Below are 23,693 nucleotides of genomic sequence, written 5' to 3'. Positions count from 1 at the left end.
AAAAGGGTACCGTTTCAGTAGACTTCGCAAAGAGGGTACTGATATGAATACGCACCCTGATTATTCCAGTACAAGGTTATATCGCTCCAGGGGTCGTTTGAATACCACGACTGCAAATATGCAGTATACACATATATGGTCGCATGCCAGTTTAATATGGCCACATTGGGACCTAGATACCTTGTGCACAACTGACACATTTACCTTTAAGAGATTTTAGATGGATAGATGTTAACATATGAGCCTAGATCAACTGCCCAGATTCTCTACACCCAATGTTATTGCTGTAGGATACATAGCGAATAAAATTTGTAGTTTAAAACATTTGTACCTTTTTAAATTTTCATCATGTACGACGAGGCATCACGAAAATATATTTTCATAACAAACTCTTTTCTAAAATCGTCTATGAAAACAGTTTATAAACTTCATCTTGTGACTGACCAGCAAATCAGTATGATATGGAAGCCTATTTTGTAAGTACTGATGATATCAAGATGAATTGTCTCATTTTTAATGTCGCTTTGGCAAGATATGACACTACCTGTTGTCAAAATGTAGACAAATAATTTTAAGCGCGATATGCAGATATACATTTACCTTAAACTTAAATATTTGTGTTCAATCATTGTTACTTTGTCAACAAAATGAAGCCGTCATATCCATTTAACAAGACGATATAAATCTGACAAGTTGTCGCCAGTCGACATTAAACAAGTAGACTAGATTACATTACCACATTAAATGAATGTACGTCAAACGCTTTCATAGTATACAATAATAAGAAGGACATATTGTGTGCATTTCAGAACCTCGAAAAACCTAAAGACGAATAGTGAGTAGGCAAAAATAGTGTGGAAAGATAAAAAAACGCAGTTTAAAACAGTTTTATTTTTCTAAGTACACAAAAAACATCATATTTTTGTTCCAGTTTTCAATAGCTACAAGAATGCCTTTTGCAAGAGTAACTGTTACTGGTAATTCACTAGACCGCTTAACAGGCGATCGTCCTAACCTAGTTCACATGATTAAAGATCAATGCAATATAGACTTTAAAACATGTGTTGTCAGTTGACTCAATACTAACTTTCAAGTACAATGTATCAACAGTTATCATCAAAATCACCCATCACTTAAATTACTGGCACACGGCCTGTTCATATTCTACTGCCCAGTAAATTGACGTCATTTAATCAATCAATTACTGCTCATTTTATTAAGAAGATTAATCTTAAACTACTTTACGTGATTTTATCTTCATACTATTGTAACAGTTTACTTGAAGGTCAGTTGCTATTGGCGAAAAAAGGGAACAATAATATTTGCAAACGACGTCGTCTGCAAGTCGACATCGACATAACGGGCACTTAATATGACATTTTAGTTTACATTATGGATAGCTTAAAACACAAAAATAAGTGTATAAATTCTACTAAATAATATTTCTGTCAATATTATGTACCCGATGGTTATCAAAACTCGCTAACTTCATGTTTGCCAATAGATAGTTATCATTTTATCACAGCAATCTATATTTACAATTAAAGGTAACTACGACGCTAAGTGCTCATTTAGTTACGTTGTTTTGTAAGACCATAGGTTTAAGTCAGTAACACGTAAAATATTATTCTAACAGACAATGAATTTTAATACATTGCAACATGTCACGAATTGAAAAAATGAACATTTTTTTTTGTTAGGGGAAAAACATTGCATCGAAATAAAGCCGGTCTTCAAGTTGAAATAAGCACAAGCAATCAAAGTTTTACATAAATAACGTTTGAGTGTTAACAATTACATGCACATAGTATGTTTTCAAGAATTATTTTAGAGAAAAAAATCAACGAATATGATGGATTTTATAATAATTTGGAAAGGTATGTGTACATCGAAAACAAAATGTCTTTGTTAATTTGTTGCTTTGTTGTTGTTTTTCATTTTATAATATAAAGTTTATATTTTCACTGCAGCAATTATGTCCTTAAGATAATTAGTTTATCCGAAATACTCGTGGGGATGGTATTGCGGTAGCCTATATCCTGGTGCCGAGAAGGCAGAACGTAAGTACGAATGCGGAGATGTAAGCTCCCATTGTTGCACTACTTTGCACTGAAAATATAATCGAGAAAAATGTACTAAGTTATTCTAATTGCAACTTTTCTCTAATGAATTTCTTTCAAAGCTGCTTTTCCATTATTTCCTGAAAGCCGCACCATAAACATATTTAAGTATGTATCAACAATTTATCTCAATCGGCTTAATGCTAAATTTGTATCAGAATCTTATAATATTTTTCCTTTTTTAATATCATTGAATATGTTTTATCTAGACAATTACACAATAATGTCATTTATTCATCCCGGCCCGGACCTTTGTATTCTTGTAAGACTTACCTTCACACAAGCCAATTGCTGATGCTGTAGCCGCCGAACTACAAGCGCAAACGCTGCACTCGCATGCAGCGTTCGTAATACATTGCCCAGAGGTACATGCTGCTGCTGCTTCTGTAAAGCCAATGGTGAATCATCAGAACACCTATCTGTATTTATTTCATAGATGATTTATTCATTAAATATGGCCTTTTTTATTAATCTTTAAACAATTTGAAAACAGACCGATCCTATTATATACAACAAGTGTCCAGCGACAAAGGCCAATGTATTTGTGCTTGTACAGTAGCCTTCTTTCTAAAGTATAAAGGTATGAACAAAATATACATGTTCTCCTTAAAACAACGTAGACTATTCTTACTTTTTTTGCAGGTCGATGTTCCACCTATGTTACATACAAGATTAGAAGCAGCGTCACAGCCTCCATGATTTGCACAGGACTTGCTGATTTCTGCAACACACAATATCGTATTATATAATTGATCATCATGGCCTGTTATTAAGCAATCTGCTAGCTGTGAAGTTATAGAATTTAATGTTTTGGAGTACGTCACGAATACGTCGTGAATATGGTGTGTTTTTTCCTTCTTGATAAGCACCCTGTCGATCATAACAACACAGACAATACTTTGATTATACCAGAAATATTGATTTTATCAAAATAAACCTAAGCTACAATAAGTAATGTAATCGACTTATCCCTATTGGTTTTTGGATCGATTGCTTAAACCATGTACACATCTCGAAAGAACCTGTTACAGTTGATAAAAAAGGTAAAGCTGTTTTATCATTGCAATTTGATTTTTCGATAATGGACATATAGATACCATTAAGGTATTTAACCGAAAAATAATAAAGCTCTTTAACAGGTTCCATTAACGCATATTACTATTTTTATTGTAAGGAAAGGAATATAAATTTGATAACATTTCAAAAGGATATTTCTGACTTAATTATTATATCAAGAAAGTGTTTTAGTCGATGTTTTCAATATTCTTGCCCTATACATGAACTCATCTAACATGAAACCAAATAGCCAGGTCGCTAGGCATCCATCATTTTCATGTGTTTGTATCATATTTCGAATATGCTAATCTAAGAAGTTAAACATCACTATCGGTTTAGAGACTATTATTGGTATTTTGCAATGACATTCCAATCTAAGTATAAACATTATTTTGTAAGGAAGTTATTATTCCAGATTATTTTCAACAAAACTGGTCCTTCAAAATACCTCCTCCACAGACGAATGATGTTCCGTCTAGGGTAAAACCAGTCATGCATGAACAGGCGCTTGCGTCACACTCGCTGTTTGCTACACAGTTGGTTTGATCAGCAAAGCAGTCTGCCATCTCTGTAATAAACATATACACCTTGAATATGATTCAAATTTCAGATGTAGTTCAATATACATTAATATAAGGTTCGCATACCCATAAAATGTCAATATCTATAGGAACTGTTATTATAACAATAATGATGTATTTTCATTTCTCTGTAGAGAAGGAATCCAATTTTAGATTACGTCATGTTTTTAAGATTTAATTTTAATTTTTCGTGATCTTATGCATAATTGAATTTACGTGTGCTCGTTGAAAAGAAAAACAAATAAATGTGTTTTCATAAGCAAATCGTTCAAGATGAAGATCAGCTAATCATAAAGCCTTTATATGTAGACGAACAAAAGTATGATCGTTATAATGTATATTAAGGGAACAAAAACACAATACATCGATGTGAATGCAATGCTATTTAATGAAATATAATACATTTTACCTTTATTGAAAACAATCTTTTTATAATCAATTATTTGGAACAACCTGTGGTAATGTGGCATCTTTGTCATTTGTGCTGTTATCGACTTCAAAGCTTAAAGGCTTATAATATGTTTGCTTCTGTTATTCAGTAAAGCTGCTGATAATGGTGTAAAGTATTTTATGTATAATCAAATAAAACCAAATATGTGATGAAAAGGATAAGGGCATTCTAGGCAAAAGACTGGTTAAGTGGAGTAAGCGATACAATTGAAATAATAAGAATGACGTTTAGTCTGTCAAACATAATGCTGAACGTGTAAAAAAACATTCCAAGCATAACCTTAAGAAGAATAAAACAACATTTTCCCAAGTCTATTACGATTGTGATCGCAAATCTTGTGTTTCTCACGCAAACAGCGAATGCATTGTAGCAGTCTTACAGAGGATCTGTTCTTTTTGACCAGTTTCTACCAGTGACAGGTGATAGTTTCGTATTGATAAACAAACACAATGCAGGGCAGTAAGAAAGTACGATATACTTTTCCTGCAAACCGGGGTTGCCAGTGCTGTATCGCAGATCAAAGTTGTCAGTTGGTCACAGTCTGTCAGAGCTGCACATGTCGTACCAACGCCTTAAAAGAACATGTTAGACATGTAGGTAGAATTGAAATACTCGTGCTAAAATCTCATATTAAGAGGACAACAGTCTAAGCAAAGAAAGTTATAGCAAATTATAAATAATGTACCAAAAAAGTGAGCAAGGTTGCATATAAGCAGACGAAAGCTACTTTGCACTAATAACAGTGGCTACCCAGTTAATTTTAACGAAAAAATCTGTGAACTACAATATTTGTTACACATTCTCCTATAGCGATCGCTTAATAGCAAATGAAAACACTGCCAAACCAACAATGGCTAAATTGTCATGTTTGGCAATGTCTTCACTTTCATATATAATAATGGCTTCACTGTCAACTATAGCAATAGCTACACTGTCACCCATAGCAATGGCTACACTGTCAACTGGAGCAATGGCTACACTATCACCCATAGCAATGGTTACACTGTCACCTATATCAATGGCTACACTGTCAACTATAGCAATGGCTACACTGTCACCAATAGCAATGGCTACACTGTCACCTATAGCAATGGCTACACTGTCACCTATATCAATGGCTACCCTGTCACATATAGCAATGGCTACACTGTCACCTATAGCAATGGCTACACTGTCACCTATATCAATGGCTACCCTGTCACCCATAGCAATGGTTACACTTTCACCTATAGTAATGGCTACACTGTCACCTATAGCAATGGCTACACTGTCAACTATAGCAATGGTTACACTGTCACCTATAGCAATGGTTACACTGTCACCTATAGCAATGGCTACACTGTCACCTATAGCAATGGTTACACTGTCACCTATATCAATGGCTACACTGTCACCTATAGTAATGGTTACACTGTCACCTATAGCAATGGCTACACTGTCACCTATAGCAATGGCTACACTGTCACCTATAGCAATGGTTACACTGTCACCTATAGCAATGGCTACACTGTCACCCATAGCAATGGCTACACTGTCACCTATAGCAATGGCTACACTGTCACCTATATCAATGGTTACACTGTCACCTATAGCAATGGCTACACTGTCACCTATATCAATGGTTACACTGTCACCTATATCAATGGTTACACTGTCACCTATAGCAATGGCTACACTGTCACCTATAGCAATGGTTACACTGTCACCTATATCAATGGCTACACTGTCACCTATAGCAATGGCTACACTGTCACCTATAGCAATGGTTACACTGTCACCTATAGCAATGGCTACACTGTCACCTTTAGCAATGGCTACACTGTCACCTATAGCAATGGCTACACTGTCACATATATCAATGGCTACACTGTCACCAATAGTAATGGCTACACTGTCACATATAGCAATGGTTACACTGTCACCTATAGCAATGGCTACCCTGTCACCCATAGCAATGGTTACACTTTCACCTATAGTAATGGCTACACTGTCACCTATATCAATGGCTACACTGTCAACTATAGTAATGGTTACACTGTCACCTATAGTAATGGCTACACTGTCACCTATAGCAATGGCTACACTGTCACATATAGCAATGGCTACACTGTCACCTATAGCAATGGTTACACTGTCACCTATAGCAATGGTTACACTGTCACCCATAGCAATGGCTACACTGTCACCTATAGCAATGGCTACACTGTCACCAATAGCAATGGCTACACTGTCACCTATATCAATGGCTACACTGTCACCTATAGTAATGGCTACACTGTCACCTATAGCAATGGCTACACTGTCACCTATAGCAATGGCTACACTGTCACCTATATCAATGGCTACACTGTCACCTTTAGCAATGGCTACACTGTCACCTATAGCAATGGCTACACTGTCACCTATAGCAATGGCTACACTGTCACCTATATCAATGGCTACACTGTCACCTATAGCAATGGCTACACTGTCACCAATATCAATGGCTACACTGTCACCTATAGCAATAGCTACACTGTCACCAATAGCAATGGCTACACTGTCACCTATATCAATGGCTACACTGTCACCTATAGCAATGGCTACACTGTCACCAATATCAATGGCTACACTGTCACCTATAGCAATGGCTACACTGTCACCTATAGTAATGGCTACACTGTCACCTAAAGCAATGGCTACACTGTCACCCATAGCAATGGCTACACTGTCACCTATAGCAATGGCTACACTGTCACATATAGCAATGGCTACACTGTCACCTATAGCAATGGCTACACTGTCACCTATAGCAATGGCTACACTGTCACCCATAGCAATGGTTACACTTTCACCTATATCAATGGCTACACTGTCACCTATAGTAATGGCTACACTGTCAACTATAGTAATGGTTACACTTTCACCTATATCAATGGCTACACTGTCACCCATAGTAATGGCTACACTGTCACCTATAGTAATGGTTACACTGTCACATATAGCAATGGCTACACTGTCACATATAGCAATGGTTACACTGTCACCTATAGTAATGGCTACACTTTCACATATAGCAATGGCTACACTGTCACCCATAGCAATGGCTACACTGTCACCCATAGCAATGGCTACACTGTCACCTATAGCAATGGCTACACTGTCACATATAGCAATGGCTACACTGTCACCCATAGCAATGGCTACACTGTCACATATAGCAATGGCTACACTGTCACCTATAGCAATGGCTACACTGTCACCCATAGTAATGGCTACACTGTCACCTATAGTAATGGCTACACTGTCAACTATAGCAATGGTTACACTGTCAACTATAGTAATGGCTACACTGTCACCTATAGCAATGGCTACACTGTCAACAATAGCAATGGTTACACTGTCACATATAGTAATGGCTACACTGTCACATATAGTAATGGCTACACTGTCAACTATAGTAATGGCTACACTGTCAACAATAGCAATGGTTACACTGTCACATATAGTAATGGCTACACTGTCACATATAGTAATGGCTACACTGTCAACTATAGTAATGGCTACACTTTCACCTATATCAATGGTTACACTGTCAACAATAGCAATGGCTACACTGTCACCTATAGCAATGGCTACACTGTCACATATAGCAATGGCTACACTGTCACCCATAGCAATGGCTACACTGTCACCCATAGCAATGGCTACACTGTCACCCATAGTAATGGCTACACTGTCACCTATAGTAATGGCTACACTGTCAACTATAGCAATGGTTACACTGTCAACTATAGTAATGGCTACACTGTCACCTATAGCAATGGCTACACTGTCAACAATAGCAATGGTTACACTGTCACATATAGTAATGGCTACACTGTCACATATAGTAATGGCTACACTGTCAACTATAGTAATGGCTACACTGTCACATATAGCAATGGTTACACTGTCACCTATAGTAATGGCTACACTTTCACATATAGCAATGGCTACACTGTCACCTATAGTAATGGCTACACTGTCACCCATAGCAATGGCTACACTGTCACCTATAGCAATGGTTACACTGTCAACAATAGCAATGGCTACACTGTCACCTATAGTAATGGCTACACTGTCAACAATAGCAATGGTTACACTGTCACATATAGTAATGGCTACACTGTCACATATAGCAATGGCTACACTGTCACCCATAGCAATGGCTACACTGTCACCTATAGCAATGGTTACACTGTCAACAATAGCAATGGCTACACTGTCACCTATAGCAATGGCTACACTGTCACATATAGCAATGGCTACACTGTCACCCATAGCAATGGTTACACTGTCACCCATAGCAATGGCTACACTGTCACCCATAGTAATGGCTACACTGTCACCTATAGTAATGGCTACACTGTCAACTATAGCAATGGTTACACTGTCAACTATAGTAATGGCTACACTGTCACCTATAGCAATGGCTACACTGTCAACAATAGCAATGGTTACACTGTCACATATAGTAATGACTACACTGTCACATATAGTAATGGCTACACTGTCAACTATAGTAATGGCTACACTGTCACATATAGCAATGGTTACACTGTCACCTATAGTAATGGCTACACTTTCACATATAGCAATGGCTACACTGTCACCCATAGCAATGGCTACACTGTCACCTATAGCAATGGTTACACTGTCAACAATAGCAATGGCTACACTGTCACCTATAGCAATGGCTACACTGTCACATATAGCAATGGCTACACTGTCACCCATAGCAATGGTTACACTGTCACCCATAGCAATGGCTACACTGTCACCCATAGTAATGGCTACACTGTCACCTATAGTAATGGCTACACTGTCAACTATAGCAATGGTTACACTGTCAACTATAGTAATGGCTACACTGTCACCTATAGCAATGGCTACACTGTCAACAATAGCAATGGTTACACTGTCACATATAGTAATGGCTACACTGTCACATATAGTAATGGCTACACTGTCAACTATAGTAATGGCTACACTGTCAACAATAGCAATGGTTACACTGTCACATATAGTAATGGCTACACTGTCACATATAGTAATGGCTACACTGTCAACTATAGCAATGGCTACACTGTCAACAATAGCAATGGTTACACTGTCACATATAGTAATGGCTACACTGTCACATATAGTAATGGCTACACTGTCAACTATAGTAATGGCTACACTGTCACATATAGCAATGGTTACACTGTCACCCATAGCAATGGCTACACTGTCACCTATAGCAATGGTTACACTGTCAACTATAGCAATGGCTACACTGTCACCTATAGTAATGGTTACACTGTCAACAATAGCAATGGCTACACTGTCACCCATAGCAATGGCTACACTGTCACCTATAGTAATGGTTACACTGTCAACAATAGCAATGGCTACACTGTCACCTATATCAATGGCTACACTGTCACCTATAGCAATGACTACACTCTCACCTATAGCAATGGTTACACTGTCACCCATAGCAATGGCTACACTGTCACCTATAGTAATGGTTACACTGTCAACAATAGCAATGGCTACACTGTCACCTATATCAATGGCTACACTGTCACCTATATCAATGGCTACACTGTCACCTATAGCAATGGTTACACTGTCAACTATAGCAATGGCTACACTGTCACCTATAGTAATGGTTACACTGTCAACAATAGCAATGGCTACACTGTCACATATAGCAATGGCTACACTGTCACCTATAGCAATGGCTACACTGTCACCTATAGCAATGGCTACACTGTCACATATATCAATGGCTACACTGTCACCTATATCAATGGCTACACTGTCACCTTTAGCAATGGCTACACTGTCACCTATAGTAATGGCTACACTGTCACCTATAGCAATGGCTACACTGTCACCTAAAGCAATGGCTACACTGTCACCTATATCAATGGCTACACTGTCACCTATAGCAATGGTTACACTGTCACCTATAGCAATGGCTACACTGTCACCTATAGCAATGGCTACACTGTCACCTATAGCAATGGCTACACTGTCACCTATATCAATGGCTACACTGTCACCTATAGTAATGGCTACACTGTCACCTATAGCAATGGCTACACTGTCACCTATAGCAATGGCTACACTGTCACCTATAGCAATGGCTACACTGTCACCTATATCAATGGCTACACTGTCACCTATAGCAATGGCTACACTGTCAACAATAGCAATGGTTACACTGTCACCTATAGCAATGGCTACACTGTCACCTATAGCAATGGCTACACTGTCACCTATAGCAATGGCTACACTGTCACATATAGCAATGGCTACACTGTCACCTATAGCAATGGCTACACTGTCACCTATAGCAATGGCTACCCTGTCACCCATATCAATGGCTACACTGTCACCTATAGCAATGGCTACACTGTCACCTATAGCAATGGCTACACTGTCACCTATATCAATGGCTACACTGTCACCTATAGCAATGGCTACACTGTCAACAATAGCAATGGCTACACTGTCACCTATATCAATGGCTACACTGTCACATATAGCAATGGTTACACTGTCAACAATAGCAATGGCTACACTGTCACCTATAGCAATGGCTACACTGTCACCTATAGCAATGGCTACACTGTCACCTATAGCAATGGTTACACTGTCAACAATAGCAATGGCTACACTGTCACCTATAGCAATGGCTACACTGTCACCTATAGCAATGGTTACACTGTCAACAATAGCAATGGCTACACTGTCACCTATAGTAATGGCTACACTGTCACCTATAGCAATGGCTACACTGTCACCTATAGCAATGGTTACACTGTCACCTATAGTAATGGCTACACTGTCACCTATAGCAATGGCTACACTGTCACCTATAGCAATGGCTACACTGTCACCTATATCAATGGCTACACTGTCACCTTTAGCAATGGCTACACTGTCACCTATAGCAATGGCTACACTGTCACCTATAGCAATGGTTACACTGTCACCTATAGCAATGGTTACACTGTCACCTATAGCAATGGTTACACTGTCACCTATAGCAATGGTTACACTGTCAACAATAGCAATGGCTACACTGTCACCTATAGTAATGGCTACACTGTCACCTATAGCAATGGCTACACTGTCACCTATAGCAATGGTTACACTGTCACCTATAGCAATGGCTACACTGTCACATATAGCAATGGCTACACTTTCACCTATATCAATGGCTACACTGTCACCTATATCAATGGCTACACTGTCACCTATAGCAATGGCTACACTGTCACCTATAGCAATGGCTACACTGTCACCTATAGCAATGGCTACACTGTCACATATAGCAATGGTTACACTGTCAACTATAGCAATGGCTACACTGTCAACAATAGCAATGGCTACACTGTCACCTATAGTAATGGCTACACTGTCACCTATAGCAATGGCTACACTGTCACCTATAGCAATGGTTACACTGTCAACAATAGCAATGGCTACACTGTCACCTATAGCAATGGCTACACTGTCACCTATAGCAATGGCTACACTGTCACATATAGCAATGGCTACACTTTCACCTATATCAATGGCTACACTGTCACCTATATCAATGGCTACACTGTCACCTATAGTAATGGCTACACTGTCACATATAGCAATGGCTACACTGTCACCTATAGCAATGGCTACACTGTCACCTATAGCAATGGCTACACTGTCACATATAGCAATGGTTACACTGTCAACTATAGCAATGGCTACACTGTCACCTATATCAATGGCTACACTGTCACCTATAGCAATGGTTACACTGTCACCTATAGCAATGGCTACACTGTCACCTATAGCAATGGTTACACTGTCACCTATATCAATGGCTACACTGTCACATATAGCAATGGTTACACTGTCAACAATAGCAATGGCTACACTGTCACCTATAGTAATGGCTACACTGTCACCTATAGCAATGGCTACACTGTCACCTATAGCAATGGTTACACTGTCAACAATAGCAATGGCTACACTGTCACCTATAGCAATGGCTACACTGTCACCTATAGCAATGGCTACACTGTCACATATAGCAATGGCTACACTTTCACCTATATCAATGGCTACACTGTCACCTATATCAATGGCTACACTGTCACCTATAGTAATGGCTACACTGTCACATATAGCAATGGCTACACTGTCACCTATAGCAATGGCTACACTGTCACCTATAGCAATGGCTACACTGTCACATATAGCAATGGTTACACTGTCAACTATAGCAATGGCTACACTGTCACCTATATCAATGGCTACACTGTCACCTATAGCAATGGTTACACTGTCACCTATAGCAATGGCTACACTGTCACCTATAGCAATGGTTACACTGTCACCTATATCAATGGCTACACTGTCACCTATAGCAATGGTTACACTGTCACCTATATCAATGGCTACACTGTCACCTATAGCAATGGTTACACTGTCACCTATAGCAATGGCTACACTGTCACCTATAGCAATGGCTACACTGTCACCTATAGCAATGGCTACACTGTCACCTATAGTAATGGCTACACTGTCACCTATAGCAATGGCTACACTGTCACCTATAGCAATGGTTACACTGTCAACAATAGCAATGGTTACACTGTCAACAATAGCAATGGCTACACTGTCACCTATAGCAATGGTTACACTGTCAACAATAGCAATGGTTACACTGTCAACAATAGCAATGGTTACACTGTCACCTATAGCAATGGTTACACTATCACCTATAGCAATGGCTACACTTTCACCTATATCAATGGCTACACTGTCACCTATAGCAATGGCTACACTGTCACCTATAGCAATGGCTACACTGTCACCTATAGCAATGGCTACACTGTCACCCATAGCAATGGCTACACTGTCACCTATAGCAATGGCTACACTGTCACCTATAGCAATGGCTACACTGTCACCTATAGCAATGGCTACACTGTCACCCATAGCAATGGCTACACTGTCACCTATAGCAATGGCTACACTGTCACCCATAGCAATGGCTACACTTTCACCTATATCAATGGCTACACTGTCACCTATAGCAATGGCTACACTGTCACCTATAGCAATGGCTACACTGTCACCTAAAGCAATGGCTACACTGTCACCTATAGCAATGGCTACACTGTCACCTATAGTAATGGCTACACTGTCACCAATAGCAATGGCTACACTGTCACCTATAGTAATGGCTACACTTTCACCTATATCAATGGCTACACTGTCACCTATAGCAATGGCTACACTGTCACCTATAGCAATGGCTACACTGTCACCTATAGTAATGGCTACACTGTCACCAATAGCAATGGCTACACTGTCACCTATAGCAATGGCTACACTGTCACCTATATCAATGGCTACACTGTCACCAATAGCAATGGCTACACTGTCACCTATAGTAATGGCTACACTTTCACCTATATCAATGGCTACACTGTCACCTATAGCAATGGCTACACTGTCACCTATAGCAATGGCTACACTGTCACCTAAAGCAATGGCTACACTGTCACCTATAGCAATGGCTACACTGTCACCTATAGTAATGGCTACACTGTCACCTATATCAATGGCTACACTGTCACCTATAGCAATGGCTACACTGTCACCTATAGCAATGGCTACACTGTCACCTAAAGCAATGGCTACACTGTCACCTATAGCAATGGCTACACTGTCACCTATAGTAATGGCTACACTGTCACCTATAGCAATGGCTACACTGTCACCTATAGCAATGGTTACACTGTCAACAATAGCAATGGCTACACTGTCACCTATATCAATGGCTACACTGTCAACTATAGCAATGGTTACACTGTCACCCATAGCAATGGCTACACTGTCACCCATAGTAATGGCTACACTGTCACCTATAGTAATGGCTACACTGTCAACTATAGCAATGGTTACACTGTCAACTATAGTAATGGCTACACTGTCACCTATAGCAATGGCTACACTGTCACATATAGCAATGGCTACACTGTCACCCATAGCAATGGTTACACTGTCACCTATAGTAATGGCTACACTGTCAACTATAGCAATGGTTACACTGTCAACTATAGTAATGGCTACACTGTCACCTATAGCAATGGCTACACTGTCACATATAGCAATGGCTACACTGTCACCCATAGCAATGGTTACACTGTCACCTATAGTAATGGCTACACTGTCAACTATAGTAATGGCTACACTGTCACATATAGCAATGGCTACACTGTCACCCATAGCAATGGTTACACTGTCACCTATAGCAATGGCTACACTGTCACCTATAGCAATGGTTACACTGTCACATATAGCAATGGCTACACTTTCACCTATATCAATGGCTACACTGTCACCTATAGCAATGGTTACACTGTCACCTATAGCAATGGCTACACTTTCACCTATATCAATGGCTACACTTTCACCTATATCAATGGCTACACTGTCACCTATAGCAATGGCTACACTGTCACCTATAGCAATGGCTACACTGTCACCAATATCAATGGCTACACTGTCACCTATAGTAATGGTTACACTGTCACATATAGCAATGGCTACACTGTCACCTATATCAATGGCTACACTGTCACCTATATCAATGGCTACACTGTCACATATAGTAATGGTTACACTGTCACATATAGCAATGGCTACACTTTCACCTATATCAATGGCTACACTGTCACCTATATCAATGGCTACACTGTCACCTATATCAATGGCTACACTGTCACATATAGCAATGGTTACACTGTCACATATAGCAATGGCTACACTTTCACCTATAGCAATGGCTACACTTTCACCTATATCAATGGCTACACTGTCACATATAGTAATGGTTACACTGTCACATATAGCAATGGCTACACTTTCACCTATATCAATGGCTACACTGTCACCTATAGCAATGGCTACACTGTCACCTATAGCAATGGCTACACTGTCACCTAAAGCAATGGCTACACTGTCACCTATAGCAATGGCTACACTGTCACCTATATCAATGGCTACACTGTCACCTATAGTAATGGCTACACTGTCACCTATAGCAATGGCTACACTGTCACCTATAGCAATGGCTACACTGTCACCCATAGTAATGGCTACACTTTCACCTATATCAATGGCTACACTGTCACCTATAGCAATGGCTACACTGTCACCTATAGCAATGGCTACACTGTCACCTATATCAATGGCTACACTGTCACCTATAGCAATGGCTACACTGTCACCCATAGCAATGGCTACACTGTCACCTATAGCAATGGCTACACTGTCACCTATATCAATGGCTACACTGTCACCTATATCAATGGCTACCCTGTCACCTATAGCAATGGCTACACTGTCACCCATAGCAATGGCTACACTGTCACCTATAGCAATGGCTACACTGTCACCAATAGCAATGGCTACACTGTCACCTATAGCAATGGCTACACTGTCACCTATAGCAATGGCTACACTGTCACCTATAGCAATGGCTACACTGTCACCCATAGCAATGGTTACACTGTCACCTATAGCAATGGCTACACTTTCACCTATAGCAATGGCTACACTGTCACCTATATCAATGGCTACAGTGTCAACTATAGCAATGGCTACACTGTCACCTATAGCAATGGCTTCACTGTCACCTATAGCAATGGCTACACTGTCACCTATAGCAATGGCTTCACTGTCACCTATAGTAATGGCTACACTGTCACCTAAAGCAATGGCTACACTGTCACCTATAGCAATGGCTACACTGTCACCTATATCAATGGCTACACTGTCACCTATAGCAATGGCTACACTGTCAACTATAGTAATGGCTACCCTGTCACCTAAAGCAATGGCTACACTGTCACCTATAGCAATGGCTACACTGTCACCTAAAGTAATGGCTACACTGTCACCTAAAGCAATGACTACACTGTCACATATAGCAATGGCTACACTGTCACCCATAGTAATGGCTACACTGTCACCTATAGTAATGGCTACACTGTCAACTATAGCAATGGTTACACTGTCAACTATAGTAATGGCTACACTGTCACCTATAGCAATGGCTACACTGTCAACAATAGCAATGGTTACACTGTCACATATCGTAATGGCTACACTGTCACATATAGTAATGGCTACACTGTCAACTATAGTAATGGCTACACTGTCAACAATAGCAATGGTTACACTGTCACATATAGTAATGGCTACACTGTCACATATAGTAATGGCTACACTGTCAACTATAGCAATGGCTACACTGTCAACAATAGCAATGGTTACACTGTCACATATAGTAATGGCTACACTGTCACATATAGTAATGGCTACACTGTCAACTATAGTAATGGCTACACTGTCACATATAGCAATGGTTACACTGTCACCCATAGCAATGGCTACACTGTCACCTAAAGCAATGGCTACACTGTCACCTATATCAATGGCTACACTGTCACCTATAGCAATGGTTACACTGTCAACTATAGCAATGGCTACACTGTCACCTATAGTAATGGTTACACTGTCAACAATAGCAATGGCTACACTGTCACCCATAGCAATGGCTACACTGTCACCTATAGTAATGGTTACACTGTCAACAATAGCAATGGCTACACTGTCACCTATATCAATGGCTACACTGTCACCTATAGCAATGACTACACTCTCACCTATAGCAATGGTTACACTGTCACCCATAGCAATGGCTACACTGTCACCTATAGTAATGGTTACACTGTCAACAATAGCAATGGCTACACTGTCACCTATATCAATGGCTACACTGTCACCTATATCAATGGCTACACTGTCACCTATAGCAATGGTTACACTGTCAACTATAGCAATGGCTACACTGTCACCTATAGTAATGGTTACACTGTCAACAATAGCAATGGCTACACTGTCACATATAGCAATGGCTACACTGTCACCTATAGCAATGGCTACACTGTCACCTATAGCAATGGCTACACTGTCACATATATCAATGGCTACACTGTCACCTATATCAATGGCTACACTGTCACCTTTAGCAATGGCTACACTGTCACCTATAGTAATGGCTACACTGTCACCTATAGCAATGGCTACACTGTCACCTAAAGCAATGGCTACACTGTCACCTATATCAATGGCTACACTGTCACCTATAGCAATGGTTACACTGTCACCTATAGCAATGGCTACACTGTCACCTATAGCAATGGCTACACTGTCACCTATAGCAATGGCTACACTGTCACCTATATCAATGGCTACACTGTCACCTATAGTAATGGCTACACTGTCACCTATAGCAATGGCTACACTGTCACCTATAGCAATGGCTACACTGTCACCTATAGCAATGGCTACACTGTCACCTATAGCAATGGTTACACTGTCACCTATAGCAATGGCTACACTGTCAACAATAGCAATGGTTACACTGTCACCTATAGCAATGGCTACACTGTCACCTATAGCAATGGCTACACTGTCACCTATAGCAATGGCTACACTGTCACATATAGCAATGGCTACACTGTCACCTATAGCAATGGCTACACTGTCACCTATAGCAATGGCTACCCTGTCACCCATATCAATGGCTACACTGTCACCTATAGCAATGGCTACACTGTCACCTATAGCAATGGCTACACTGTCACCTATATCAATGGCTACACTGTCACCTATAGCAATGGCTACACTGTCAACAATAGCAATGGCTACACTGTCACCTATATCAATGGCTACACTGTCACATATAGCAATGGTTACACTGTCAACAATAGCAATGGCTACACTGTCACCTATAGTAATGGCTACACTGTCACCTATAGCAATGGCTACACTGTCACCTATAGCAATGGTTACACTGTCAACAATAGCAATGGCTACACTGTCACCTATAGCAATGGCTACACTGTCACCTATAGCAATGGCTACACTGTCACATATAGCAATGGCTACACTTTCACCTATATCAATGGCTACACTGTCACCTATATCAATGGCTACACTGTCACCTATAGCAATGGCTACACTGTCACCTATAGCAATGGCTACACTGTCACCTATAGCAATGGCTACACTGTCACATATAGCAATGGTTACACTGTCAACTATAGCAATGGCTACACTGTCAACAATAGCAATGGCTACACTGTCACCTATAGTAATGGCTACACTGTCACCTATAGCAATGGCTACACTGTCACCTATAGCAATGGTTACACTGTCAACAATAGCAATGGCTACACTGTCACCTATAGCAATGGCTACACTGTCACCTATAGCAATGGCTACACTGTCACCTATAGCAATGGCTACACTTTCACCTATATCAATGGCTACACTGTCACCTATATCAATGGCTACACTGTCACCTATAGTAATGGCTACACTGTCACATATAGCAATGGCTACACTGTCACCTATAGCAATGGCTACACTGTCACCTATAGCAATGGCTACACTGTCACATATAGCAATGGTTACACTGTCAACTATAGCAATGGCTACACTGTCACCTATATCAATGGCTACACTGTCACCTATAGCAATGGTTACACTGTCACCTATAGCAATGGCTACACTGTCACCTATAGCAATGGTTACACTGTCACCTATATCAATGGCTACACTGTCACATATAGCAATGGTTACACTGTCAACAATAGCAATGGCTACACTGTCACCTATAGTAATGGCTACACTGTCACCTATAGCAATGGCTACACTGTCACCTATAGCAATGGTTACACTGTCAACAATAGCAATGGCTACACTGTCACCTATAGCAATGGCTACACTGTCACCTATAGCAATGGCTACACTGTCACATATAGCAATGGTTACACTGTCACCTATAGTAATGGCTACACTGTCACCTATAGCAATGGTTACACTGTCACCAATATCAATGGCTACACTGTCACCTATAGCAATGGCTACACTGTCACCTATAGCAATGGTTACACTGTCACCTATAGTAATGGCTACACTGTCACCTATAGTAATGGCTACACTGTCACCAATATCAATGGCTACACTGTCACCTATAGCAATGGCTACACTGTCACCTATAGCAATGGTTACACTGTCAACAATAGCAATGGCTACACTGTCACCTATAGCAATGGCTACACTGTCACCTATAGCAATGGCTACACTGTCACATATAGCAATGGCTACACTTTCACCTATATCAATGGCTACATTGTCACCTATATCAATGGCTACACTGTCACCTATAGTAATGGCTACACTGTCACATATAGCAATGGCTACACTGTCACCTATAGCAATGGCTACACTGTCACCTATAGCAATGGCTACACTGTCACATATAGCAATGGTTACACTGTCAACTATAGCAATGGCTACACTGTCACCTATATCAATGGCTACACTGTCACCTATAGCAATGGTTACACTGTCACCTATAGCAATGGCTACACTGTCACCTATAGCAATGGTTACACTGTCACCTATATCAATGGCTACACTGTCACCTATAGCAATGGTTACACTGTCACCTATATCAATGGCTACACTGTCACCTATAGCAATGGCTACACTGTCACCTATAGCAATGGCTACACTGTCACCTATAGCAATGGCTACACTGTCACCTATAGCAATGGCTACACTGTCACCTATAGTAATGGCTACACTGTCACCTATAGCAATGGCTACACTGTCACCTATAGCAATGGTTACACTGTCAACAATAGCAATGGTTACACTGTCAACAATAGCAATGGCTACACTGTCACCTATAGCAATGGTTACACTGTCAACAATAGCAATGGTTACACTGTCAACAATAGCAATGGCTACACTGTCACCTATAGCAATGGTTACACTATCACCTATAGCAATGGCTACACTTTCACCTATATCAATGGCTACACTGTCACCTATAGCAATGGCTACACTGTCACCTATAGCAATGGCTACACTGTCACATATAGCAATGGCTACACTGTCACCCATAGCAATGGCTACACTGTCACCTATAGCAATGGCTACACTGTCACCTATAGTAATGGCTACACTGTCACCTATAGCAATGGCTACACTGTCACCCATAGCAATGGCTACACTTTCACCTATAGCAATGGCTACACTGTCACCCATAGCAATGGCTACACTTTCACCTATATCAATGGCTACACTGTCACCTATAGCAATGGCTACACTGTCACCTATAGCAATGGCTACACTGTCACCTATAGCAATGGCTACACTGTCACCTATAGCAATGGCTACACTGTCACCTATAGTAATGGCTACACTGTCACCAATAGCAATGGCTACACTGTCACCTATAGTAATGGCTACACTTTCACCTATATCAATGGCTACACTGTCACCAATAGCAATGGCTACACTGTCACCTATAGCAATGGCTACACTGTCACCTATAGTAATGGCTACACTGTCACCAATAGCAATGGCTACACTGTCACCTATAGCAATGGCTACACTGTCACCTATATCAATGGCTACACTGTCACCAATAGCAATGGCTACACTGTCACCTATAGTAATGGCTACACTTTCACCTATATCAATGGCTACACTGTCACCTATAGCAATGGCTACACTGTCACCTATAGCAATGGCTACACTGTCACCTAAAGCAATGGCTACACTGTCACCTATAGCAATGGCTACACTGTCACCTATAGTAATGGCTACACTTTCACCTATATCAATGGCTACACTGTCACCTATAGCAATGGCTACACTGTCACCTATAGCAATGGCTACACTGTCACCTAAAGCAATGGCTACACTGTCACCTATAGCAATGGCTACACTGTCAAATATAGTAATGGCTACACTGTCACCTATAGCAATGGCTACACTGTCACCTATAGCAATGGTTACACTGTCAACAATAGCAATGGCTACACTGTCACCTATATCAATGGCTACACTGTCAACTATAGCAATGGTTACACTGTCACCCATAGCAATGGCTACACTGTCACCCATAGTAATGGCTACACTGTCACCTATAGTAATGGCTACACTGTCAACTATAGCAATGGTTACACTGTCAACTATAGTAATGGCTACACTGTCACCTATAGCAATGGCTACACTGTCACCTATAGCAATGGCTACACTGTCACCCATAGCAATGGTTACACTGTCACCTATAGTAATGGCTACACTGTCAACTATAGCAATGGTTACACTGTCAACTATAGTAATGGCTACACTGTCACCTATAGCAATGGCTACACTGTCACATATAGCAATGGCTACACTGTCACCCATAGCAATGGTTACACTGTCACCTATAGTAATGGCTACACTGTCAACTATAGTAATGGCTACACTGTCACATATAGCAATGGCTACACTGTCACCCATAGCAATGGTTACACTGTCACCTATAGCAATGGCTACACTGTCACCTATAGCAATGGTTACACTGTCACATATAGCAATGGCTACACTTTCACCTATATCAATGGCTACACTGTCACCTATAGCAATGGTTACACTGTCACCTATAGCAATGGCTACACTTTCACCTATATCAATGGCTACACTTTCACCTATATCAATGGCTACACTGTCACCTATAGCAATGGCTACACTGTCACCTATAGCAATGGCTACACTGTCACCAATATCAATGGCTACACTGTCACCTATAGTAATGGTTACACTGTCACATATAGCAATGGCTACACTGTCACCTATATCAATGGCTACACTGTCACCTATATCAATGGCTACACTGTCACCTATAGCAATGGCTACACTGTCACCAATATCAATGGCTACACTGTCACCTATAGTAATGGTTACACTGTCACATATAGCAATGGCTACACTGTCACCTATAGCAATGGCTACACTGTCACCTATATCAATGGCTACACTGTCACCTATATCAATGGCTACACTGTCACATATAGTAATGGTTACACTGTCACATATAGCAATGGCTACACTTTTACCTATATCAATGGCTACACTGTCACCTATATCAATGGCTACACTGTCACCTATATCAATGGCTACACTGTCACATATAGTAATGGTTACACTGTCACATATAGCAATGGCTACACTTTCACCTATAGCAATGGCTACACTTTCACCTATATCAATGGCTACACTGTCACATATAGTAATGGTTACACTGTCACATATAGCAATGGCTACACTTTCACCTATATCAATGGCTACACTGTCACCTATAGCAATGGCTACACTGTCACCTATAGCAATGGCTACACTGTCACCTAAAGCAATGGCTACACTGTCACCTATAGCAATGGCTACACTGTCACCTATATCAATGGCTACACTGTCACCTATAGTAATGGCTACACTGTCACCTATAGCAATGGCTACACTGTCACCTATAGCAATGGCTACACTGTCACCCATAGTAATGGCTACACTTTCACCTATATCAATGGCTACACTGTCACCTATAGCAATGGCTACACTGTCACCTATAGCAATGGCTACACTGTCACCTATATCAATGGCTACACTGTCACCTATAGCAATGGCTACACTGTCACCCATAGCAATGGCTACACTGTCACCTATAGCAATGGCTACACTGTCACCTATATCAATGGCTACACTGTCACCTATATCAATTGCTACCCTGTCACCTATAGCAATGGCTACACTGTCACCCATAGCAATGGCTACACTGTCACCTATAGCAATGGCTACACTGTCACCAATAGCAATGGCTACACTGTCACCTATAGCAATGGCTACACTGTCACCTATAGCAATGGCTACACTGTCACCTATAGCAATGGCTACACTGTCACCCATAGCAATGGTTACACTGTCACCTATAGCAATGGCTACACTTTCACCTATAGCAATGGCTACACTGTCACCTATAGCAATGGCTTCACTGTCACCTATAGTAATGGCTACACTGTCACCTAAAGCAATGGCTACACTGTCACCTATAGCAATGGCTACACTGTCACCTATATCAATGGCTACACTGTCACCTATAGCAATGGCTACACTGTCAACTATAGTAATGGCTACCCTGTCACCTAAAGCAATGGCTACACTGTCACCTATAGCAATGGCTACACTGTCACCTAAAGTAATGGCTACACTGTCACCTAAAGCAATGACTACACTGTCACATATAGCAATGGCTACACTGTCACATATAGCAATGGCTACACTGTCACATAAAGCAATGGCTACACTGTCACCTATAGTAATGGCTACACTGTCACCTTTAGCAATGGCTACACTGTCACCTATATCAATGGCTACACTGTCACCTATATCAATGGCTACACTGTCACCTATAGCAATGGTTACACTGTCAACTATAGTAATGGCTACACTGTCACCTAAAGCAATGACTACACTGTCACATATAGCAATGGCTACACT

General features: G+C 40.6%; 1 protein-coding gene across 1 annotated transcript in view; it reads right to left on the bottom strand.

The window, feature by feature from the left end:
- Positions 1–873: 873 nt before the first annotated feature.
- LOC128231595 (prion-like-(Q/N-rich) domain-bearing protein 25) overlaps positions 874–23,693 on the bottom strand; it is a 33,421-nt gene continuing 10,601 nt past the window's right edge. The window contains exons 11-15 of the mRNA XM_052944617.1: positions 4,687–4,779; positions 3,625–3,744; positions 2,752–2,841; positions 2,394–2,504; positions 874–2,109 (exon numbers count right to left, since the gene is read on the bottom strand). Coding sequence (XP_052800577.1) covers positions 2,033–2,109; positions 2,394–2,504; positions 2,752–2,841; positions 3,625–3,744; positions 4,687–4,779 — 491 coding nt within the window. The 3' untranslated portion in view covers positions 874–2,032. The remainder of the gene's footprint in view (positions 2,110–2,393; positions 2,505–2,751; positions 2,842–3,624; positions 3,745–4,686; positions 4,780–23,693) is intronic.

Source organism: Mya arenaria, chromosome 4 (genome assembly GCF_026914265.1).
Source record: "Mya arenaria isolate MELC-2E11 chromosome 4, ASM2691426v1".
NCBI lineage: Eukaryota > Metazoa > Mollusca > Bivalvia > Myida > Myidae > Mya > Mya arenaria.
Note: the sequence above shows the minus strand (reverse complement) of the source record. Positions and strands in the feature narration are given on the sequence as shown.